This window comes from Fistularia commersonii, chromosome 8, assembly GCF_037954325.1.
Source record: "Fistularia commersonii isolate RoL2024-O1a breed Wild chromosome 8, RoL_Fcom_v1.0, whole genome shotgun sequence".
Taxonomy (NCBI): domain Eukaryota; kingdom Metazoa; phylum Chordata; class Actinopteri; order Syngnathiformes; family Fistulariidae; genus Fistularia; species Fistularia commersonii.
The window spans coordinates 13,834,874-13,860,045 of record NC_141291.1 but is presented as its reverse complement, the minus strand read 5'-3'; the positions used below and the strand labels follow the sequence as shown (position 1 = coordinate 13,860,045).

General features: G+C 40.2%; 2 protein-coding genes across 4 annotated transcripts; one reads left to right on the top strand and one right to left on the bottom strand.

The window, feature by feature from the left end:
* Positions 1-1,335: 1,335 nt before the first annotated feature.
* mybl1 (MYB proto-oncogene like 1) lies at positions 1,336-12,635 on the bottom strand. 3 transcript variants are annotated; one of them, XM_086150382.1, is made up of 16 exons: positions 12,240-12,635; positions 9,939-10,038; positions 9,645-9,716; positions 9,377-9,469; positions 8,607-8,827; positions 7,759-7,957; positions 7,593-7,667; positions 7,190-7,300; positions 6,167-6,406; positions 5,702-6,091; positions 5,464-5,603; positions 5,242-5,356; positions 5,003-5,119; positions 4,303-4,407; positions 3,987-4,166; positions 1,336-3,828 (listed from the first exon to the last, which is right to left on the bottom strand). In XM_086150382.1, exons 1-16 carry the CDS (start codon positions 12,260-12,262, stop codon positions 3,706-3,708), a joined length of 2,304 nt encoding a protein of 767 aa, XP_086006508.1. In that variant the 5' UTR covers positions 12,263-12,635; the 3' UTR covers positions 1,336-3,705. The 3 variants fall into 3 exon arrangements, with proteins under 3 accessions (XP_086006508.1, XP_086006509.1, XP_086006510.1); XM_086150383.1 differs by having other exon boundaries at positions 5,702-6,073; XM_086150384.1 differs by having other exon boundaries at positions 3,748-3,873.
* Positions 12,636-14,916: 2,281 nt separating this feature from the next.
* On the top strand, positions 14,917-25,071 carry sgk3 (serum/glucocorticoid regulated kinase family member 3). Its single transcript, XM_086151277.1, has 17 exons — positions 14,917-15,089; positions 18,935-19,102; positions 19,226-19,309; positions 19,480-19,552; positions 19,630-19,705; positions 19,906-19,981; positions 20,172-20,221; positions 20,308-20,365; positions 20,634-20,717; positions 20,804-20,935; positions 21,761-21,873; positions 22,499-22,535; positions 22,968-23,054; positions 23,152-23,247; positions 23,344-23,499; positions 23,712-23,801; positions 24,190-25,071. The coding sequence occupies exons 2-17, from the start codon at positions 19,007-19,009 to the stop codon at positions 24,358-24,360; spliced, it is 1,479 nt and encodes a 492-aa protein (XP_086007403.1). The 5' UTR covers positions 14,917-15,089; positions 18,935-19,006; the 3' UTR covers positions 24,361-25,071.
* The last annotated feature ends 101 nt before the right edge of the window (positions 25,072-25,172 follow it).

The following is a 25,172-nucleotide window of genomic DNA, read 5'->3' as shown; positions in this document are numbered from 1 at the left end:
CTAACGAGGGCTTGACTCACTTCACGTGGCACTGACACAGGAGTGGAAACAGTGACCTATATCCGGCAAAAAGGCCACGGTCCATTTTTAACAAGCACACTCAGGGGTTTGGACTCTCCCGCCTAAACTGTGCTGCCTGCTGCGTTGAGCTGGGTGTCTTCAGGGGAAAGGGTGGGGGGTGAAACAGGGTGCCTGCCAGATGACTGCTCTGTCAGCCCTATAATGGGCTGCCATCTGCTGTCTAGCATACACAAAGGCAAACAGTGTGCGTGTGCGTGCATGCGCGGGTGTGCATGTGTGTGTATGTGTGTGTATGCTACTGGGCTTGTTTATGGGTATGTCCTCAGAGGAAACACTTGCAGGCTTTAGTTTGTGTCTTAATTCATCCAAGAAATCTCAAACAACCTTTTATTAACAGTGCATTAATGTGGCGGGGGGGGCTTAATATTTCACACTGTGACAGGTATGGACAATGACAGACTCTGGATCAATCATACCAGGAACAATGTAACAGCTATTATTCTGTATATATGAATCTGCACGCCAGTGAGATCCTACAGATTGCTTCCCTTTAAATCCACGCGGGAAGCATAAGCTGGAAGAGCTGCTGCCAATAAGCAATTACGAAGAGAAAGGTCTGTGACATCCTGGTGAGGGTCGCACAGAAACAAAAGCCCCCCTTGTACGAGAGCAAGAGCGAAGGGAGACAGATTGATTAAGTGGACATGGCGTGCGCGCAGCACCCGTGTTTATGTGCATTTGGTGTGTATGCATGTGCGCCGCTGCTCCTTCAGCATAAGGCAACGTCGTCACGTTTTTTGCCTCCCTCCATTTGGTGGGCAATTGAGTGAATGGGTCTGTAAAAACCAACAGCCCAGAGGACAAAGGAGCCCAGGGGCATTAAGTCATGGGTGAGTGGGCCCCATTAGGGACAGCAGCTGACCCTGTGGAGAGGCCTCTTGTTCTGACGGAGGGGGCTCGTGTCCCTGAACCCCAGGCCAAGATGACAGCAACCTCACCGAAAACACGCACATGACAGGTGATGCCGCTTCTACCACTCAATCGGACCTCGAACCGGGACCTCTCTGATTATCACATCCACCCGACGTAATTCACAGTGAGAGGATCCCTTTGGAAAATATAATTTCTTTGGCATGTATGCGCGATATTGCTTTGCCTGCCGTGACCATGTCAGGGATCATATTCTATCTTTCACTGAAAATGGCATGAAACATATACCAATGACTTCTAAAGCTGAAAAAACACATCCCTCAAGAGCCTCACACACACACGCAAGCAAATGGACTCGGCCCATTCATGGATGTCATTCAAAAATGTATTTATTTTTCCAAATCATGTACACAGTTCCAAAGACAGTTGGCAGGATATCAAATTACAAAAAACAATTGTTACATGTGATTCACCTTGTAAATCAAAGTCCAGCATTATGTGTATTGCTCATGCATTACTAGTATGCCAGCTGCTACTATTATGTATGTATTTATTCCCTCAAAACCTATGATGTTACGTAGCCAAATGTTAACATGGACACATAAATGGAATGTACAAACCATCAAACAGAACACGTGAGGCGAATATATACAGATTAGACACACCTCAGCCTCTTCATTTCGATACAAACATCTTGTTTCGATGTTAATCTAGCATCTGTTGTTTAGTGTTGACACCTGATCTTTCCGCTTGATCTTCCTGACAAGTTTCTGTCTTATTTTCACTCAAATGCCTAATACAGGATAATCCAGATTATAACTAACACTTGATTCACTAATACCATTAATACAAAGACTGTTATAGCTGTAGTGTTAGGGCACTAGAGTGAGATAATGGTTTGTTTTAGGCTGTTTTTTGTTTTTTGAAAAGCATGTAAAAATAAATCGTCCTGAAGACATGGAAGCGCAGCGCATATCTCCTTAGAATTACACCCAGATTTGTGTCGATTTACATGAACTTGTGTTGTCAAACAACGGGTGAACAATTTCCACCAACTCTGGCCCAAACAGAAATTGCATTTTGATGCCGTTATATTACAACAGTCTGATTGTACATATTTATCCATGTATGTGTTTTGAATCACTGTTTAAAAAACAAAAAAGGCAAATGTAGTGTATGCAGGTACACGGCAGCAGATGAGATAAGAATCAGAGGTTAAAATCAAGCAGCGTGAACTTCATATCAGCGTTCAATTGAACAAAAAAAAACAAAGTAAGAAAGTTAGCTGGATGGGAAGACAGCCAACTAACATGAGCGCATACAAACAACACTCACAAAACAACGATAAGGTCAAGAGCTACATTATAAAGAACAATCATTTAGAAATCAATGAGTCAAAAGTGCAATTTGTCTATGATTAGAGGTCAGAGATGGCATTCTGCTACCTAATTAGAGAACACACCTGAATGAAGGAAAAAACAATTCCTACCTAGATATTACACATATATTACTACTGAATGATTATTGGTGAGTTCTTGCCCAATGAGGAAGAAGAAATTCTGTTGTTAAATCAGTGGCAGCGAGTGTTTTCTAACTTGTGAACTGAACGGCAGGCCAATCCTGATTTTTGAAACGAAAAAAAAAAAAGACAATAAAGTTCCTCAATAATTTCTCTTAAAATGCTTTTTTAAAGAAATAAATAAATTAGTAGACATTAAATAAATAAAAACCTACAGCCATCAAACGAAAAGAAACTCCTTCTCAACCGAATGCTTGAAGACCGCTGACGATGAGAGACAACTGACATCAGAACCATCGGTTTTCCATTCATTTTCTATCAAACAGAGATCGGCTTTCGACAAAGTGAGAGTTTTTAGGCTGGTTTATCAGCAAAGTTAAATTATTTTTACAATGTCCGATTTATATTAATATCTAAGCTTTAGAGCTGTCGGATAATAAATAAAAAACAAACAGAAATAAACATCAAGGTACCCTTCCATGTTTGAGGTTCTTACACATGTACATTGCAAAAAAATACATTCAACCCATGTCTCGGTGGACACTATGGCCTTGGAGAGGGGACGTACTGTTAAAAAAAGATGCCATCACAAGTGCTTATCCAGTTTGCCCTTAAAAAACACTGCTCTTTTTCAGCGACAAAATCCACTAACTAGTGCAGTACCAACAGTGTCCCGTCTTCATCCTCAAAATTCTCAGTCAATCAGTTACTTTTAGCAATTTAATACTGCTGTCCCCTCCAAAAAAAATGCAACTTCATTTTTGTTTACCAAAATATAAAGTTTGATTTTTTTAGAGACCCTTTCGCTCATTTCAGTTTTGTTTTCAAATATATATGGATGCGAGTGAAATACGAGAAATCAGCGTGGTTTCAGCTCATGACACCAAAAGGGGCAGTTTCGCAAAACGCTAAGAGATACACCATAATACAACATGAGGAGCACTGAATCAAAGTTGTTCTTGTCTTGCCATTTAAACAATATGTGAATATGTGTCAAATGTTGGAATTATAACAGATCAAACTGAGAGCATCTATGAATAAGAAGCTGCTTAGGCAGTGACCTAAAAAAGAAAGTGTTGAAAATAACATGAGTAGCTATCCTTTTTTGTGCATGTCCGTTACAGTGCATTTCTGCTTTCGAAAAAAAATTGAAAAAGAAATCTTTACTGGATTGTCTCTTAAAAGGATTCAGTGGAGGTTTATCTGTTAGGTGAGTATAGTGTTTGTTTTTTGCTTCATAGCACAAGGGTCCTTGAAGTAGGGCCAGATGGGTAGGGGTTCAGGTACTGACGGGCCTGTTCCGTCAAGATCATCTGGTCTTCCGTCTTCCCGTAAACAACAGCTTCCCACTCACTTACCTGCAGAGAGGTGACCATTGTTTACCAGTGTTTAAGTGCCCTGGACTGAATCATGCAAAACAACCAATCCGTCACAACCGCATGTTTTTATTCTATCCTTCATGTGACAAGTTATATGTTGAAAAATAAATGGAGGGGACAATCTGAATGCCACATACCTGTACGGTGGCATGTTTCTGTGCTTTGCGGGATGATGGAAGCTTTCTGACTTTGATGCTGGTGAATCGATGGGGTTGTCCCGCGACTAAAGAGGGCTCTTGTCTCCCCGAACTCACAGGACGGCTGTGCTCTTCTTCTTCTGGGATTGTGGAGCCCAGGCTTGTCATTACATTTGGAGCCTACAACATCAAGTTCATCTAATAGGTTAACTTGTTTGATGTGGCTGTATACCTATATTTTCTAAAGAAATAACAGGATCCACACAGGATCCTTTTTGAAATGAACTCAAAACCTGAATACTTCTAAGCGACTCACCTTTGCATTGCTGAGCTGCTCTTGGGAGAGATGGATGCCGACACAATCCTTCCCCCAGGGGTCGAGCACAAGAGACTTCCGTACTTTTCTTGCTGGACCATCCATCTGGGAAAAGAAAAAAATGAAAGAGAAAACTCAGCAGACAAACAACTTAGATCTCTTGAGGGATACAGTACATTCACTTAGACTATTTCACCATCAATTACTTTGACATAAAATGTGAGTTTATCATTTGCGCTGGCATTATAAACCCAATATTATATCATGCATTAGGAAATTATGTGGAGTACCGTTTGTAAATAACTGTTTGTACCGTTTGGAAATAAAGGTGTGTACGAGTGTGTGGGAGATGGGGGACGGTAATAGCTGATGGAATGAAGGATTTTAAATTGCTCTCCCTTGTTGCCTGGACTGGGTGTGTGTGGTCAGATGATACAGATTGGGGAAGCTGGGTGGGGACATTGTTCCCATGAATTTCCTCTTTGGTAATTGTTTGTTAAAACAAGATTCTTTTTGGTGACATTGTTGCTGGCCAGACTGTTTACCCGTGCTTTTTTTTTTATTGTTTTGCAGTGACGCTTTCAAAACTATAATATCATAACAACAACAACAAAAAAAACTGTACTTCTGTGGGATTATTTGTCTAGATTACCAAACACAGTGTTAGTAGCCCAGTTTTTCCAAATGTAACTCTACATACATTTTGCTTCCATGCTCTGAACTCTGGCTGGAAGTCTGCTCTGTTAAAGATGTCTGATCCAGTCTCCTGCCTTAGAACTTCTCGAATGTCCTCTTCTAGTAAGGCCAAAGGTTGAGGCTGAAAAACAAAAAAGATGAGTGATTACTATCAAGAGGGTGCAGTATTTATGTGAGAATAGTTTATTTTACATGGAAAAAAGAAAACAAAGTCAATGCAAAGTCTCAAAACTTGACACATACCTCCATCCGCAGTGGCCCATGCATTTTCTCCTGAGCAGCCAAAGCATTTTTGAAGGGGGTCGGCGTCCTCGGGGTTGGAATCATCACAGTTTTGCAAAACTTGGGGGTTCTAGAACTGAACAGGTGAAAAAACGTTTTCATACACTCATGTAAGTGACATCAAACTGTTCAGAGATCTGACTGTGTATTCCTTTAGAGGACAGAAAACGTCATATTGTTTACCCATCATTCTCTTTCTGGTGCTTGGGTGTGGTTTCTTTCTGGAGCGGCGTATTCAGAAGACATTTTTGACCGCACACAGGGGTGGAGGTGAGGGCTGGGTTATCCAAGTTCAGGTGCTCCACCCCGGATATATTGCAGAACTGAAGACAGACACAAACAAGTTACGTCAGCCACGTCGCCAAGACAGCTGTCAAATGGATTTGTGAAGAACAGAGAATTGAAATGCTCAGTCTACTACCCTTGATGGCGTGAATGGCAGTGCCTTTGTAGGTGTCTTCTTGGGTGAATTGGGGACGTTTTCCAAAAAGGAGGGGCAAGTCCTGTCGCACAAAGGGGCTGGTTCTTTCTCCTTTTTCTTCCTCCTTCCAGTGGATGCCGGTGTCACTTTGGATGCGTGTCCGTTAGTCAAGGAGGCAATCGGGCCCAGAGCAAGGGGAGCGCAGTCCTTGTCACAGCCGGAGATGACAGTCTGAGCATCGACTGCAAAGCTCATTGAATTTTCAATGGCGCTCTCCTGCAGGAGGGTGGTGAAGCCTGCCTGGTTGTGTCTAGGCGGTGTTGCTGTCTCTGACAAGTCAAAACTGGCCACATTGCTCCATGACACCGGGTCCTGCAGGTCACAGCAAATCTACAGTAGATCTTTAATATACTCGTGACAAATGTAACAAATTATTTTCATGTGTTATTTTCTCTCGTCACTCACTGAGTCTATTAGCTCCATAGTCTCCGCAAACTCCGGTATGGTCTGCAGAGTGGAGAGCACGGTGCTCGCCTCTACAGACAGGAACTTGCTGGGAGAGATGGGAAGCTGTGTCGGATGAGCCTGGTGGTTCTCGGAGTCCCTCCACCGCTGTCTCACCACCTGCTCCTCCAGGCTGCTGCTGCTTGTAGTCAGTGTATCATCTGACAAACTCTCCGACCAAGCTGAGAACTGATCAACGCTCTGAGGGTGGGGAAGGAGAACACAAGGTGTTACATCTTCGTTCACGAGAGGAAATCCTGTGCAAGTGGGAGGTAACACAGCTCCCACTTGAGCGTATTGGACATAGCAAGTAGCAAGAGAAAACCAAAAAAAGATTTATCCCGATCACTCGGTCATAGGCCCCCACAGACCATTAGGTATGACTTCAAAAAGGTGAATGAGACATGCAAATAAGAGAGAATATGAGCAACAGAGACGTAGCAGCGGTGCTGGATCTTAAGCAAATCGAGTGTGCTTATGAGGATGTGGAGGCTGGAGGGGATGGGAATTTGTGTCTTGAACAATAGTAATTGGAGTGGAATGGGTGGGGGTATGTAGGGCAGCTACCAAGCACAGCTTCAGGCCAGTCTGAATGAGTAGCGAGATGGGTTGCTAGTTACTATAGAAACACTACAGCAAATCAGGCTACGGGTACGCATACACGTGTGCCGCTCATGTTCTCACATGGATACACTGCAAAAAGTCCATTGCACCTGCTTTAAAATTGAGTAAGTTACAATGTGATTTTGGGGATTTTAGATGGAAGAAAAAAAAGTTTCTTAAATCAACAAAATTTATGCCTAAAAACCTCACCTGAATTCAGGTTGGCTAGAGTCTGACATCTGACTTACATTTAAATTAGTCCCCCAAAGGTAAGCAATATTACATTCTCGAAATGAACCCTTTGTGAGTGTATGCAAGTTAAAAACACACACAAGCTATGCTGGCTAATATGGCTAACACACATTCACAGTGTGTTCTTACACATGGAACTCTGCACTGCACTTGTCGTTGGACTTCTTTCTCTGCTGACATAAGCAGAAGCTCAAGTTCCTTAATTCTTTGCTCTCTGTCAGGATCATCCAGGCAGGATGGCTGAAATAAACAAACGCCAGGGAGAAAAAGATCGAGAGGAAAGCAGGAAAGGAATAAGGTAAGAAAAACAGAGGAAAATGACAAAAACAACAGATTCACACATAAATTACTATAGGGGCTTTTAGCGTTCACCCCCTTGTATGTTACGGAATATTAGGTGAAAATCACAGGACATTCAAGTGCTGATTTGAAGTCCGGAGTTAGAAATCACGAGGAAAATCACAGAAAGTCCAGAAAACAAAGAATACGAAAAGTGTGCACGAGCGAGCGAAAGAGCTCGTAAGTAACTCACAAGTGTGAAGCCTGAACTATCGGGGAGGCTATCCATCATGGCTCTGCTGTGATGATCAAAATCATATCCTCCCATCTAAAATCACAGAGAACTACCAATAAGCAACCATCAAAGAAGTGAAAACACTTTTTATTATACAGTGTCAGGGGCCAGAAAAAGTGTGGACCTGGTTGGATCCTATGATGGGCTGTGGACTGTGATCACAGTGCTGGGGCTCAGTGGGTGTTGGTGGACACTGTGGCTGCTGCCGTCTTTTGGCCGCGGGGTGGGACATGAACGTCTTGCCGCCATCTTGAAGGTAGCCCTCATGCTCTACTTTCCTCCTCATGGTGGAGTTCCAATGGTTCTTGATGGAGTTGTCAGTCCTGTTGCAGAGATTAAAGTATTGCTTCTCAAATAGTGGGGCACGCCTCCCTAGGGGGGTGTGGTGAAATGCCGGGGGGCACGTGTGACCCCAGGGAGCAAGGTTATTTTTGCTGTACTAGAATAATGTATAATTGCAAATCTACAGTAGGTGGCAGTGGCGGTCTCATTGTCAGAGTGTGTGCAGAGTATTATCTCTATGGTGTAGGTTTTTTGTACCGAGCAGGAGATATGAAGTGCAGTGAACAAACCCTCAAGAGACACCATAGAAAAATATCTAACAGGGATGATAAGAAAGGCTGTGTGAGACGGAGATACTGAGACAAACAGAAGCCACCCGAAAGCTAAGACGAGGAAATATGATGAAGCGTGCGTAGTACTTGGCTTCACTGTGATTACGGTGAGAGATGAGGAAAGACCAGTAGGTTTCAGCGTAGAGTGGGATGGCTTCCAAGAAAATAATTGAGAAGCACTGGATTAAAGCAAAACAAATTCCGTCCAGTTCAAATTTCCAATCAACAGTTTGTAAAATAATTTAAAGTCCCATTAGTTTCTTAGCTCTCCTTCCACCGGGTTTCATGTGAAAATATGCAGCGACTGCCGAGAGGACATTACTGCCTTGGTCAAAGGTAGCTTTTTGAAGTTGGATACCTTCCAGGGAGCAGCTTGGAGATCTCTGCCCAGCGGTTGCCCAGTCGTTTGTGGGCCTCGTAGATGATTCGATCTTCCTCCTGGGTCCATGAAGATTTTTTCACTTCTGGATTGAGGTGGTTGTGCCAGCGTTCACGGCACTGTTTCCCAATCCTGCCCTGGAGGTGCTTGGCAATCACAGACCAGCGCTTTGGCCCATACTTATGCACGAGGTCAATAACCTGCGTGAACACCATCAGAAAGATGTAGACATCAGTTTCACTTTGACCCTTTCATTCACTATCTTCTCACGAACAGATATAGAAACCTTTTACCGTTCTGTATATGACAGTTTTTATTAAGGCTTTTTTCTATTTACTGAGTGGCGCAGTGGAGACTGTTTGGCTGTTTCTGTCGAGGCTGAAAAATGTTGAGACGTTATCAGTGGGAGCCAAAGCAGCAGCTTAGTCTGGGCCTCTGATAAGATGCCAAAATTTCAGAGAAATGAGACGCCATTCTTGATGGTTCTGAAAAGTCCTGATCCATTTAAGGACTGCACTATCTAAGTCTTGGGCCTAACATTACAGCGGTCTGGATAAGTGTAGCGGTGGCAATAACTTGTATGATGAAGGAAGTGAAGCATATGTTGTCTTCGACTGGACACAGAAAACGTTGCAATATTTTTTGTCATTTCTCGAGACTCCTCACAGCTTCTTTACGCCTCCCCTATCACTTACCTATTTTGCCACCCGTCGGTCTGTACAGAACAGAAAACTCCCAGCTCCTCTTACCTTTTGATCCTCCTCTTTTGTCCAGGGTCCTTTCACTAGCTCAGGGTTAAGCACCTTCTGCCACCGGTGTTGACATTGACCATCTGTCCTCCCCTGTGAAGGAGCCACACCCCATTACACCTCAGCACTACCTAACAGTTTTACTTTCCTCAGATAGCCATTAACACTGGGAATGGAAATACATGGTTATAGTTCACAAATAAGTGTAGTAATATTCCATTGAACAAAGTAATATTTTGCCTCCAGCCACCTCCCAAAAACTACTTACAGGAAAATAGTTAGCTACTACTTTCCAGGAGTCGGTGCCATGCTGCTCCACAAGCTTTTTCAGCTTTTCATCCTTAAAACAAATACAGAGAAAGCATGACGAGATTACAATTCCTGAGAAACATGCAGCTCTGCTCTTGACTGTCACTGAATAGCAAGGATTATCATCACTACCCAACATCATTTTAATAACACAAAAAAGTATTATCAGAATTAGAAATGCCCTCATTTTTCCCTCCGAAATGACTTTCAGAACCTCCTTAACTGTCATCACTTGCACCTCTGATAAGCATACCTCATCGCGGGACCATTTTACTTTGCACAGTGTCTTTTTGTCTTTGCTCTTCTCGGCGGAGTCTGGGTCTGTGGAGTGTAGCTCTTCATCCTCATCATTGCTGGAAATGTACCGAGAAAAAAAGGGGGTACATAAAAACAGAGCAAAACATACCAATTGAGCCAAAACATCGTTGTTAGGTCAATGACCATACACAGAAATAGTTACGTTACTATGGTTTAATGCAGAAGAGGATGATGATGGGATATTTTCTTGATGCGGATGGGGTCTTTTTGATGTTTTTTTTTTTGCCAAACTAACACACACCCTCATGTATTAAAAATATAATTTAAGGGTAGGATACAAAGTGAAAGCAACACAGAACTTTATCTGAAATGATATGTCGTGACACATTTTGTATCATTAAAACGGTTGCAGCTCCTGCCCAACAGACTTGGCCATTTTGCAGTCCTGACAGAAGTTCAATTAATTGCGCAGCTCTACATGCCAGCATACACCAACACAAAATTCCTCTCTTGTGACACAAGATGTTGGAAGGCTGCACTGTACCTCTGTGTTCCCATAATACTCGCTGCCAGGCAACACTTTCTTTGTCGAAGTAAGATTAATACATGGAGGAGAAATTAAGCTTGCCATTTCAAGATCAGTTTCCACAGGCAGGCCCATCACAATCCTGCACATACAGATGGAAATTCAAGATTTCCAGGGATATCGAATCAGCTTTTGGATGAAAGGTGTTCTTCACTGAGCATGGATTTGAAGAATTTACCAGATCTTATTCCCTCACTGGAACCAAGAGGAGTGTGGAAGTGAGTGTGGACTTGTTGCCACTGAACAGGAAGGAGGGGCATAAGGGGGCTGTAGGAAATGGGCGATCCCAGGCGATCAACAGGCTCTTTCACCTCCGGAGGTGTTTGAGTTTGTGTGTGTGTCACTGAAATGCAGGAGGCCATGAGATGGGGTGTGGTCGAGGGAATAGCAAAAGCCCTAACGATCCGACAGTTCAAAAACTTAAAAAAAAAAAGGCAGACTTGTAAAGCCTCACCACATTTTGTTCGACACACATGCAAACAGTTGTAAAGTCATAGTATTAAGTGGATACTGTTATTGCAGGGAAACAAATCCAGCAATCATTCATTATAGTTGTTTTCCTGCAAAAAAAGTACCATGTTTTATATGGTTTATATGATCAAAATCAGTGAAGCAGAAGGTAATCCTTATTTTTATATTTACTCTAACTTCCAGTATTGACTTTTACTATGAATTTAACCAGAAAAAAATCTGTTGGTTCAAGACTTTGTCACTGGATCATGGCACATCCCTGGTTCCGGAGTAAGTGTTCACAGTCAAGCTTCCCTTGAGCAAGGCATCCTATCTCAATGACCTACTGTGTGTTAACATGTTAAGCAAGGACAAGTGAGAATGCAGATGGTGACTTCTTCCTCCAGTGGTTAATACGAGTAAGCAAAAGGATGGGGAAGATAAAAAAATAAAAGGAGAAAAAGTAAACTACATTCAGAGAAAAAAAACCAACTTGAAGTCACTGTTTCAGCAATTCCTGTCAGTTTGCAACATTAAAATAAGCAGCATGACATCTCATCACATATGTAATAGTCTTTTACCTTTTTGTGCAGAACATGACCCAAAACTTCTCAATGAATCAGCAGTTTCTAGTCTGGAGTAATGCTTTTCAGTGGCTGCTGCTCTTGCATAACTATTGTTTGACAATCGAGACCTCACAACTCGACCCCCTTGTACGGCAACAAAGTATCAGGAGGATGGCTACGTTGTGTTACAACACATTTCAAAGTTAGCGAAACATGTATGAATATATTTTGAAGCTTTTTCTTTGCTGCTCATATTGAGGTGAGCTTTCAAACTGTTAAGATGAATAACAACACCCTTGAACGAAGCATCACCACATAACGTGAAGCTGTCACCGTTGTGATACCAGCGCGACTTGGATCACGACTTCAATCCCCAGCACTTTCTGTGACTAACTCCTCCATACACCGACAAGACTTGGAAAGGGTGTTACAGAGTCTCAACACATTTTTTTATTTTATTTTTGTTATTATAGTTTCCAGGTTAATCTATTAGGTAATCACTCATTATCATAAATGGTTTCCACCGACGATTAGACTCAATAGACTTCAACAGTACAAAACAACTTGGAATACCATTAGTTCAACTCTCAGTGTGTGTCTAAAAACTTAAAAATGTAGTTGTGGTAGTTTATTAAATTAAGGAGGTGACATGCTGGGATGAAGGTACGGTGTCTTGTGGATCGCTGGCACTCACCTGCGCGGCTTCACGTTGTCCATGGCAGCCGATGGGAGGACGGGACCTTTTCAACAAGTAACCAGTATTTTGCGACTCTCCTAAATCCCGCGTCAATCGGCGTTTATCCATAGACGTCGCTGTCGGTCGTCGCTCGGTCTTCTTCCACGCAGACACGGCTTCGCATCGTCCAGCTTCGCATCGTTCGGCTAGCGGGCTAGCTACCTCACTGTACTATGAGCACTAACGTTACTTTTTTCTCCGCTGAGTGCTAAAAGTTACTAAAAACCGTTTCGGTCCTTCCGGGTTAAGGCGTTACTGGCGTCTCGCTCTTGTCTTGCATAGTAAAGAACACCGGAAGAACTTTTTCTTTTAAAAAAGCGCTCAAAAAACTACAATATTGTTCATTATTCAGAGTTTGTGTTTCTCCATGTCACTTGTCTGCTCCATTTGGCATTATGATTTTGTCCATCCCGCCGATTCTCGCGCCCAGCCCTCCGCTCAGGCGGCCTCTACTCTGATTGGTCGAATACTGGGCTGTGACGCGAGGGGGGGCGCATGCTCAAATTTGATAGGTTAAGAACTCTCCGGAGAAGCTTCACGTGCTATTGGCGCAAAGTCCGGGGCTTCGGCTTGATTGGTGGAGCGTCCGCGGAGGTCGCGTGAAGTGAAACAAGTGCACTGTCAGTGTGTAGAGCAGAATAGCTCTTTTCATCCACGTTGAAATGGCTGGAAATGGGGTGTGGGGGACGGTCAGGGGGTTTCACAGAGCCCCCGGCCACATCATTCATTTATTGCCTGGCAGGCTCGATAAAGTATCTGGCGAAACTTGATGTTCTTTTTCACGATTTTGACATATATATTTTTTTTTATTTTATTTTATTTTTATTTTTTTCGGGGGGGGGGGGGGGGTGCTGGCACTGCTGTGTGGATGAACATAACAGTTGTCTCGTCGAAATCTTCTTGCCGTTGCAACTGGACTTGAAATAAGTTCTGAGAAATGTTAAAAAATGAAGAAGCCTCTCGGAAACGTCTTCAACAGAAGAAATTCAAGTCCAGTTGAAGATTTCGACAGGAATTCACCATAACCCGAATGACTGAGAACCTACACAAACATACCAGTTGTGTTTTGTTGGTTGGCGTCTTTCTTTGCTTGTTTTTTTAATTATATTTAATGGCGCTTTATGATTGTACATTAATTATGTTATTAAACTATCAGTTGATGAAAATACAGTATATAATGGTACTTCTGCATAGTTCAAATTGTAGACCACTTGCGAGACCAAAATTTTAACCTGTGTAATACTGACACCTTGTGGACAAGCTTCTCTGTCATACGATTTCACGAAAATACACACTGTTCTTGTAAAAATGTGTTATTATTTAGATTGCGCAATGTGTAGCTCCTTGCCACTTCACACACTTTCTTTAGTCATTTTTCCCTGGAAACAAAGCTGCGGTAAGTCTGTTGATTTCGAAACTTTTTTCAGTTAATAATCGCAGGTAACCATTTACTCCTTGTACCGCGTCATATTTTGACGAAATGTTTCTTCGTTAATTCCATCGTTAGTTCCGAAAAAAAAATCATTATTGTCATCATATTTACATGTTGCCAAAATCCTTGTGCATTTTGTTACAATAGGAACTGCTTATGTTTCGATGATTTTAAAGATGATATCAGCATTCTACCTCTAGGTGACACTCCTTGACTTCTAACGTTTGCATTCTCAAATTGGCTTTATCCTTGTGAAGTTACAAGATGATCGTTGCATATCCGGTACTAGGTGATCATAAAATTAAATCCATATACAGTCGAACCATCATATGAACAGAACTTGGTTTAGAAAATAGCTAGATTCATCAATATAATAAAGAAAAAAAAGGCAAAAAAAGGCAAAAAAAAAGCCAAAAACAAGCAAAACAACAATACATGCTAATTTGATACTAGGAATACTTAAATATTTGCAATAGGTTTGTTACTAATTCTGTGTCTGTGTTGTCTGTGGAGGTTCTCAGTCACTCAGGTCAAAGCAAATTCTAATGAGTGAAAGATTTTCAAGTGAAGAAATTCAAGTCAATTTTCCAGGACAAGGAGATTTCAACAAAAACAAATTAAGTTTGTAAAGTCAACATATCTTTATCATTTAAGTTAAACTGTTCAAACAATCTCAGAAACATCCCCTCTATCAAAAGTATCAACTAATAACTATGGAATGTTCCCATCTTGTTCAAAATCTCAAAATCCCTTCCGTATTAAAAAAAAATACACCCCTACATCATTAACAATAGAAGTATGCAAACACATAATCATAAAATCATAATAAAATCATAAAGTACATTCCGAATACTGTTCATGTTTTGTGGAGATAAACTTGAAGAGAGGGGCAGGAGAAGCTGTAAAAGAAATATAGACCACCCAAAGTAGGTAGTCTACATTTTTGACACGATCTCTTGCCAATTGGTAGCTATTTGGGGATATGACCGTTTTTTCTGATTGTTTCCTAATTCTTTTTGTGAATAATTTTTCATGTGTTCCCAACATCTCAACCAAAAACGTTTTCGGCACACGCGCGTTTATTCTGAAAGGCTATACCGGAAGTGCAACTTACCATATCGTTAAGAGAATACGTTTTGAACCGCGAGATCCCGTGACAAATTTCGACTGAACTTTCTACAGCAACGGGAAGACTGATGTTTCCTGTTCCTGCCACTTGACCGACAATCACAGGTATCGGGAAAATACACTGTCATTTTCGGGGGTTAAAAAGCGGCGAGCACACCGGCTTTACTGAAACTGTCAGCGGCGGAGAGTGAACTAACCCCGCGGTGGAACTATGAAAATATACAACCGACGCATCAAAGTACTTTAAGGTACGTGATGTTCATCTTTCCCAGCAGGAACTGTGTTGCTAACTTTTGGCTAAGGTATAGTTACAGAATGTACTTTGGGAAATGGACGATGTTTTTTTTTTTTTTTTTTTTTCTTTGCTCTTTTAATTGTAGCAGCGTGTGGCATTACGTAACATAAAGTTTTTTGTATATATCTATTTTCTAATCACATCTGCTATAGCGCAAAGGGCTAGGGAATAAGCGGGCAGACCGCTGGTATTAAGCCGTTGTTGTACTGGTTAATCATTTTCATTTCCATACTAGCGTAGGCGTTTTGCCTACTATTGTGTGTGTGTGTGTGTGTGTGTGTGTGTGTGTGTGTGTGTGTGTGTGTGTGTGTGTGTGTGTCGTGTTGCGTGACGGTCCGTCCAGTTTCCCCCTCAACTACTTCAATTTTCACTCTTTATAGAAGCTATGTCTTTCTCTATATCCCTCACGCTCCACGCTACAGCGATATGCCAGCTTTTCTAGAGCCTCATTCCAGTTCACAAAGCTGCTTGGGCTTTCCTTTTTTGTTAAAGCGCCAATCCACCTCCGCATATTTGCAGAATTTGTCAAACAGAATCCTCACCTCAGATGATGTTAATTCAGCTGTGTAGTATATTACAAGGGGGTATACAGTCATTTTACAAGAGGCATGATGTAAGATTTACCCTGCTGTGATGGTATTAGTCGCCTTTCCTGCACAATAGGCCAACTGTCATCTAGCTAGTACCTGGCTACTGTTTATATTTGTGACAATTTAAGGCCATGTGTAAAATAATGTTTTTTAATCCACCTAACATTATTTCAAGTTGATTGGCTCACTGTTTAAGAAGAAGTGGTCTGAATTTCCTCACCAGGTTTGGCCTGCTACATCTCTTAAAAGTATGTCATTCTTGCAATTTCATCCACTAGTGAGCAAGCCAGTTTTCTTAGTGCACGTCCTTGTTTAGATCTGTTTGTCAAACATGTTTGCTGACTGTTGATGCCTGTGAGCGCTCTGGAGAGTGAGGTCAGGTGAGGAGGGGGTCCAGATACTGCTGTCGTGGGCTTGCACCTAGAAAGGGTGATCGAGTTCAAAACCCCTCACACTTATGCAGCTGTACTTTCTCATTATATTCACACATCTTGTACTAATAGAAATGCCTAACAAGCGTGTCTTGGATCACCGTCTGGCCCATTGCAATTCACCTGCAATTGTTTGTCCCTATCAACCATCTCAGGCTTTTACACAAATACCCCACAAGTTATGTCAGACATATTTCTGTCTCAATATTCCAAAAAGGCTGTTTCAAAGGTTTTGTCAAACATCAGTTATTAAACACAGACAGCAAGCTAAAAGATCACTAACTGAGTGATTATTCCTGCTCAAAAGGAAAGGGGACCTTATCTTAGATGGTTTGACAGAGTATGTGCTGTTTTGCAGAAATAAATATGGACAGTAAGATTTCCTCTTACATTCATCGAAATTGTCTAGTTGAGTTGAGATGATAAACAAGTTGCTGAACTTGATCTGTATCCTAAACTATAAAAATTATTTTACAGTACATTTTAATTTTACATTCATGAAATTGTTCTCAAGCATCAGAATTTGTGCTGCAATGATGTTTTTGTCAGTAATTTTAGCCCCCCAAAAGATTTGTGTACATGCAACAGGTGTCTTTCTGAAATGTAAATTTGAATTAGTGCCAAGAGATTGTCAGTACTGATTTGTGTTTCTGTAAAAACATATCTGATTGTATTAATTGTTGCGGTTGACTATTTCATTTTTTTTTTTTTGTAATGCTTTTGTAAGGCTATCTCCGTATATATCAGTGAATGTATGCCTCATTAAGCTTTCTTTAGTTTTTCACTTAAAACATTAGTCATGCATGATAAATAGCTACAGACACAGAATAGGCAATATGCTCAACATCCTCCTAGGATGTCTACAGACAAGGATGTGAGTTAGAGCTAGTCAGGAAGAATTCTATTTTTGATTCCGTGTACTACTCAAGCATATCTGTGCCTGTCAGCACAAGTTAATTCATGTTGTGTCATGAAAGCAGGCCTGCCACGCTCACGCTGTGGCTAACACTAATCCTCTTCATCGGTATAATGCACCTCCAACGTTTGTTTTCAGTGTTTACTATAAAGTTGACAGTGTCCATTGGCGGGTGTGGTGAACAGTGGCATTCCATGCCGAGGAGTAGCTGCATCAGCTGAAAATGTATGGAGTTATGTTTTTTTTTTCCCCCCAACCTGAGCAGAAATCTCTCTGGAATGTTAAAAAGCAGGTCCTACCCAGTGACATGCGGAGTCAGTTAAAAGTGGAAACAGCCACAGATGTTAGGCAGCTTAAGGAAGCAGTCTGCCATTTTTATGTCACCCACCGCATTTACACAAGACCCACCAGACTATTTGCAAGGGAAAATGGACTAGAAGATTGCAGCACAATGTGTCATTGACAAGACAGATCTTTCAATTGTATTGGATCTGGATCAAATATCTTCAGATGCCACACTCTCTTGTAGGGAAAAAAGGGAAATTGTGATTTGGGACATTTTTGGTGCTTGAATAAATTAATTGATTTGGTCCAAATCATTGAAAAGTAAAGGTTGAGATAGAAAGAATGATTCATGCCTCTGGTCTTTATTTAGTTGGTAATAATGATAGGTAGTGATAGCGAAAGAAAGATGTTATGAGGTACAAAACATCAGGAGAGGTAAGCAATGAAGAGGGCATGAAGGTCCCTCTGATTCCACTCATGCATTTTAAAGAGTGCCTGCTCTTTAGCTGTTCTCTCACCCTGGACGTGAGCCGAATGAGATTTCCTGTCAGGATCGAGGATGTATTCAACTCGGGATCAATACAAAAAAAGGAAAAGCAGAGAAAGTTGACCACAGCCGGCTTTTCTTGTATATAATGAGCACACCAGGGTGGAGGTAACAACAACTGTACATAGAAAGACAAAAAAAAAAAAAATAGCAAACAAACGAAGCTGACCTCACAAACCTCAAACAATGGACATACTATGATCACCAAACAAAGGGCTTTGTTAGTAAGGAAATAGACATGACATAACTCATGGGGAAGTAAAAGAGATATGCCTGTTTGTGCATTACATAGTCCTATTACCCATTTTTAGTTTATATCCTATATATAAACTTTTGTCCAGAAATCCATTATCATGATCTTAATTCTAAGCTCCAAATTAGAATCATTTAGAATGTTGAGAACTGAAACTCCTGGGGCCTTATTTTAAACTTTTTCTTTGATTCTAGCATCAAAGACCCCTTAAAGTTACCTTAAAAATACCTTTCCATTGACTGGAAGACTGGAACATGCACAAAACTCACACACTCACAAGCTTGTGTGTGAAACAGAGTGTGCTTTGACTCATCAGAGACTTTCATTTGTGAACTAAATACATTTAAGCAAAAACCACATACAGAGCTAGTGGTGTTGTCTGCTACGCTGTACACCCTGGAATGTTGTGCTATATTATTTACTCCGTTTAAATATTGTTTCCTAAAAACAATAACCTGAGGGGTAAGTTGTAATATTCAAGTTTGAGGAAAGAGGGAGTTAACTGGCACGACGGGGGGAGGGAGCCTTCCCTGCTGTCACGCTGCAGCTCACTGACCCTCCTGTTCTTGCTTGTGCTCTCATGCCAGACAAGAGTGAACACAAGATCTAAAATCCAGTGAATAAGTTCTAAATGTTTGCATAGCTCAATTTAGGCATAAGGATTTGTTTAAATGTGAGCAGGTAAATGAAGGCACCACTAGAAAATTCATGGAACACTGACAGCTGCCACACTTGCCAGACAGACGAGTGATCTTTATCTTTCTTCTTGACTACAGGACGAGGATGGGCCTCTTGTGTACTTGAAGTTTATCCTCAGGAGGCACTTATTCACAAACTTGCTCCATTGAATGCCGACAACGTCTAAGATGGAGGAGCAGTGCAGTCTTCCCAATGTCAGCATACCCTGCCACAATGAACAGAGGGATAAGAAAAAGCGTTACACAGTATGTCAAAAAAATTTAAATTTAGCATTTTTTTGTAGAGTTAATTCCTCATATTTGTTAATAGAGTGGATCAACATGTGCCAACTCTGTTGGTTTTAATGGGCTCTGCCTGCCTGTTTTCAGGTTTACAAGGTGATTGTCAATGTCGGACAGCAGGAGTGGTTTGTCTTCAGGCGATATGCCGAATTTGATAAACTTTACAACACAGTGAGTGTTTTCATTTTAATTATCAAAAAAGTGGTTCAATCAGTATGTTACTAAATCTTAACTCGTGAGTTTTTAAATCCCTTGTTACACAATGATAACATTTAATTGACCATAGAATTTCCCTGCCTCTTATTGCTGTTTTTATTTTGCTGTGTTATCATTTAATGCAGTTGAGAAAACAGTTTCCGTCGACAAACTTGAAAATCCCTGCCAAGAGGATATTTGGGGACAACTTTGAGCCTGGTAGGTGGTCCCTCTGGCCTCATTACATTTGCTCATGTGATAGAAATGTGCTTATATGTTGTAAATCTGTGTGATAGAATTCATCAAGCAGAGAAGAGCAGGCCTGCATGAGTTCATCAAGAGAATCGTCTCACATCCTCAGCTTTGCAATCAGTATGTTGTTTCTCTGTCATAACACAATGTGATATTTCTGTCTGTATTGAGACACAAGGATTCAGTTCCTAAAACTGTAATTTAACATCTAATGATTCTTCATCCTCTGATCATTAACAACATTAAAAAGATTGTTTTGTCCTTCTGAAGCCAATTCACATTTCTCCTGCGACCACATGATCCTCTTTTTTTTATTGCAGTCCAGATGTAAGAGCCTTTCTTCTCATGGACAAAATGCAACACTTTTCAGATGCCTCTGAGGATGAAGATGAAAAAGTGAGTTACTGATCAACCAACTCCAGTTTCAATAGATGGTAAATGGATGGTTGGATTCATACACAAAAAATATAATGTATTATGAATAAATCTATATGCCGTTGGAATACAGGCATAGGAAGACTATTTGCCAAAGAGCCCTAAATTTCCATTCAAGCTTCTAATCTAGATATTTTTTTCTGTTTAACAGAACGGTTCCATGTCGAGAAACATTAATCTGGGCCCCTCTGGAAATCCACAGTATGTTCACTCCTCTTGCATAGAACAGGCTTAAAACTTTGTACACACTCTAATTTGGGGAATGTATTTGTCTGTGTTTATTGCAGTGCTAAGCCTACAGACTTTGATTTTTTAAAAGTCATCGGAAAAGGAAGTTTTGGAAAGGTATGTAAAGTCCATAGACAAAACTATAGGTTACAGTTTGAAATGTAATAATTGATTTTTGAGAACATTTTAATTGTGGAATCAAAATATAATTTCGTTACATATGTCAGCATCTTGGAATGTCTATCTTCTTTTGTTTGGTGGCATTGAGTTTTGGTTCCACGTTGGATTTTTTTTCATGTAGGAAGTGAAACTCACTATTACTAAAACCTGCTGAGGAAAACCTCTTTCACATTTCCCCATTGCATCTTCTTTTTTTGTGTTGCAGGTTTTCCTTGCCAAAAGGAAACATGATGCTAAGTATTATGCAGTAAAGGTCCTACAGAAAAAGGTCATTCTCAATAGAAAAGAGGTAACTAAGATCAAATGACCTTTTTTCCCTTCATACTGCAAAATCTTTGATTGTATCCCTAGTAAAACAACTCTTTTTCGAATTAGCAAAAACACATCATGGCAGAGCGCAACGTCCTCCTGAAGAATGTCAAACATCCTTTCCTGGTTGGGCTTCATTATTCCTTTCAGACAACAGACAAGTTATATTTTGTCCTGGATTTTATCAATGGTGGAGAAGTGAGTTTATCCATGTCTTTCTATCCAATTGTCTGCCCATGTGTTAGTTCTCCAGAGAGGTTGAGAACGGCTGAAAATAAAAGGAAAAGTGCGCCTATTGTTATTAAGCAAACTGTGTGAAAATCTTTGAGAGATCATACATCGTGACAAAGAACTGCTGTGTGACTCACTTCCTCCATGGGTCTCTCAAGTCTGATAAGCCTTTTTGAAGCCACCATGTGACAGTGACTAACAAAACTGTATAAAGTAAATTCACCTTTACACATTATGACTCATTGTATTTTTAAAATGTAAACAAAGTCATATGAGACAACCTTCCTTTTTTATTCATTTATTAGGATGGGAATGCTTTCATGCTACCTTGGATTATGGCATTAATATTTGTATCTCAATGAGACCCTCAAACAAATCCAATTTACTGTTATGTCCCGAGAGTGCTGAAATTGCATTCACCGCCAAAATGTTGTCCTCTGTGTTCCCAGCTCAGACTTCTTTTTCTATGTCTTCTTTCTTTTTTATGGTCCAAATTGTTACCACTTGATTGTTTTTTTTAAAGTATGCATACAAGGAAATACGCTAAATCAGAGGGAAATTGTGCTGATTGTTTCAGAGGATGCATTTTAACTCATGCATCTTAGCTATCTGTTATTTCAGCCTACTGACTCAATACCAATTTCATTTACAGAGGATAAACGCAGTGCTTCAGGTCCTTAAATATCTGCTTGTGCCTATTCCCTTTTCTACATAAACATGCTTGTTTTTCATCCCTCAATAATCTTTCCAAGTAAAATTGATGTCCTCTGGTAATCTGAAATTTCGTTTCAGCTTTTCTTCCATCTTCAAAAAGAACGGACTTTTCCAGAACCCAGAGCAAAATTCTACATCGCCGAAATGGCAAGTGCACTGGGATATCTGCACTCCCTCAACATTGTTTACAGGTAAAATACTTCCATCACTTCTCCTGATTTTTTTTTTAATTTAATTTTATTTTTTTATAGGGGTTTACCAAAAGCATATAAGAACTTTATCAGAGCATCTGGTCAATGCTGTTCTTTATTTCTATTTTCAAAACAGCTGCTTCTGGTAGGTGCAAGGATTATGTAATACCATGGAAGCCATTAAGAAAAAGATTGACTGTGCCTGTTTGAGCAGGTATCATGTTTCTTTATAAAACAGGTTGTTCTCCCCAACATTCAGTATTGCTCTTAGAATATTGTACACTCGATTTCTTCCGATATGGTCAGGCAACATGTGCATGTGTCAAAATGACAATTTCTTCATACACAATATGTGCAAGTGGTCGCAAGTAGTTAGTTTTAATTATTCAGAAGTTGGTTTCACAAAGGGTAGGTGTCTAAATTCTTGGTTAATTTTTAAGCTTTTCAACATGAGCATGTCCTAGATTTCGGGTGTTTTATTTCTCAGGAGTCCCTTGGAATTTCTCTACTATATCTTGACTCAATTTGCATAATGTTGTAATATACGCTGGGCTTAGAGGTGTTATGGTATACTATTGAATTAACTAAACAATTAAGCAGCTATGTAAATATTTATTTCTTACAGGGACTTGAAGCCGGAAAATATACTCCTTGACCATGAAGTGAGTATTGCGGTTTCTGAAACAATGTTTGATGTTAATCCATGGGTATAGACGGCATGATAAATGTGTTGAAAAGGATGAATACTTTTTTGTTCTTGTTCATGCACGCACTTATAATCATGAACACAAGACACAGATTTCATTTACCATTTCCGCTCACATGCCATTCTTTTCCTCACATCGTTTGTCACCGCCATAGAACAAAAGAGTAATTTCCACGTTCAGCTGAACTGAATGCATGTGATTGGATGAGGACCTTTATGATTTCCCAGTTAATGCTTTGCACAAAAAGTCAGGGACCATGAATGAGACTCAATGAGCACTGCTGCAGCCAACATTCCTGGGCAATAATACAATCCTCAGTCTGCGGGGATAATGAACTGCCTGTGTGACACATGTTGTTCAATAACATCCCGGTGTCCTCTCTTTAAGGGACATATCGTATTGACGGACTTTGGACTCTGCAAAGAAGGCATTTCCCTCACAGATACCACCACCACATTTTGTGGTACACCTGAGGTATGGCAGCAATTGGGCAGAAATTTGATTTTCTCTGTTCCAAAAAGTTGTTTTATTTTATCTTTTAATTTTAATGTGGCTTGTATCCTCTTACTAGTACTTGGCGCCAGAGGTCCTCAGGAAGCAGCCGTATGATAACACAGTGGATTGGTGGTGTCTGGGTTCAGTGCTTTATGAAATGCTATTTGGCCTGGTAAATAGTTACTTAAATGTTTTTCCCTTGAATAACTGAAATTTAAATTATCAGGTTCATGTGCTATAAAGTTTCCTCATGTTTTTCATCTCTAAGCCTCCATTTTACAGCAGAGACACGCATGAAATGTATGACAACATCCTCCATAAAGCACTACCAACACGCCCTGGTGCGTCCAGCACAGCCTGGTCTCTCCTCCAGGGTCTTCTGGAGAAAGATGGCACACAGAGACTGGGGTCCAGAGATGACTTTGTGAGTGAAGTGAAAACTGGCCAGATTCAGTTTAACAAGGCCTGTCATGTGCTCCCTCTGGTGGGCAAATCTGTATTCTCCATGTCATTTTGAAGTTCCCTGTATACACTGAACTTCAATTAAACAAATAAGAAGCAACATAAATATAAATTGTGCGGAGGGTTAATTTTGATTTGATATTTTTGTGTTTATTTGTTGGTTTTCGTTTTCAGAAAGAGATCAAAACGCACAACTTCTTTTCCGCCATCAACTGGGATGAACTGGAACAGAAAAGAATTCCTCCACCATTCATACCATATGTGGTAAACCTCACTTCTCTCTCAACAACAGGACTTAAAAAGCTGTCACATTTGCATTTTGTCAAATAGGTTGCTTAACAATTTCCTTCGGGATAAATAAAGTTGTTCTTATTCTTAATGTTGTCATTATAACTCTTACATAGGTTGTTTTATATTGACCATCTCAGTACCTGGTTGCCTTTGGCAGATCTGGCTTACATGTACTGTTTTGAGTTTGATCAAAACGGGATAAGATGACAATGACTAGTCTGTTATTTCTGTGATCTGTTCTTTTATCTAGTTTGACTCCAATGTGCTCTGAGAACGCCATTGGAACGACTGCCTCCAAAAATTATTTTTCTTTTACAAAAGACGTAGTTAGCATGTTTTTATATATGTTTTTGTTTTCCAGAGCTCGTATTCCGACATCTCGAACTTCGATCCAGAGTTTACTGAGGAAATGGTCCCCAACTCTGTCTGCTGGTCCCAAGAACATTCCATTGTCAATGCCAGTGTGATGGAGGCAGATGATGCCTTCTTGGGCTTCTCATATGCCCCACCTTCTGATGACTCTTTCTTATGAAATATTTCCAACAAGGTCTTGAATTGCCTTAACCATAACCTATCATAATTTTTTTTTTTCAAAAGGGAAAAAATTAATTCCATATAATAGACATATTCTATGAAACCAAAGCAAGATGCTGAGGAGACAGCACTAAAAAGACATTTGTTGGAACAAAGTATGAAAGAAATCTATTTTTTACCAATCTGTATTTATGTGAATATTATATACATGAAAGATAATATTTTAATGATTATGGACAGCCATTATCCATCAATTTTGTTTACAGTGGCTTTTGAAATGAGGCTTTATAAAGCCTCAATTGGTCCCCTCAATAAAATCCATAATTTCTGATAAACTTGAAGACTTCACTGGACATAAAAGGATTAAATTGTAAAATGTGTTTGACCATGTAGTTATTGTCACCCAAACCTCATGTATCATATTCATCATTACTAAGCTGGAACTAAGGATTACTTGAGATCACTGATGAACTTTGGTTTATAGGTCACATTTAGAGTGAAATTTGTTACTTTTTCAGTTGTCTTTACAAATAATGAGTGAATTGTTTATGTGATTGTACATTTTTTTGTAATACGGTTTTCATTAAGTGAAGCGTTTTCTTGTAACATCATAAATTTGAATCTTAAAATATTTTGCCGTATCAACAAAATAAGCAGGATTTGTTCTCCTGCTTGGTATATTAAAAAAAAAATTAAAAAATATCAAGTCCCTGTGCGTATGTGTTACTCTCTTGTGCCTTTAGAACGTCAGTAGCTTTGGGGGAAGTTTAATTTGATCCCCAATAAAATTAATCTAGTTAAAATGTTTTC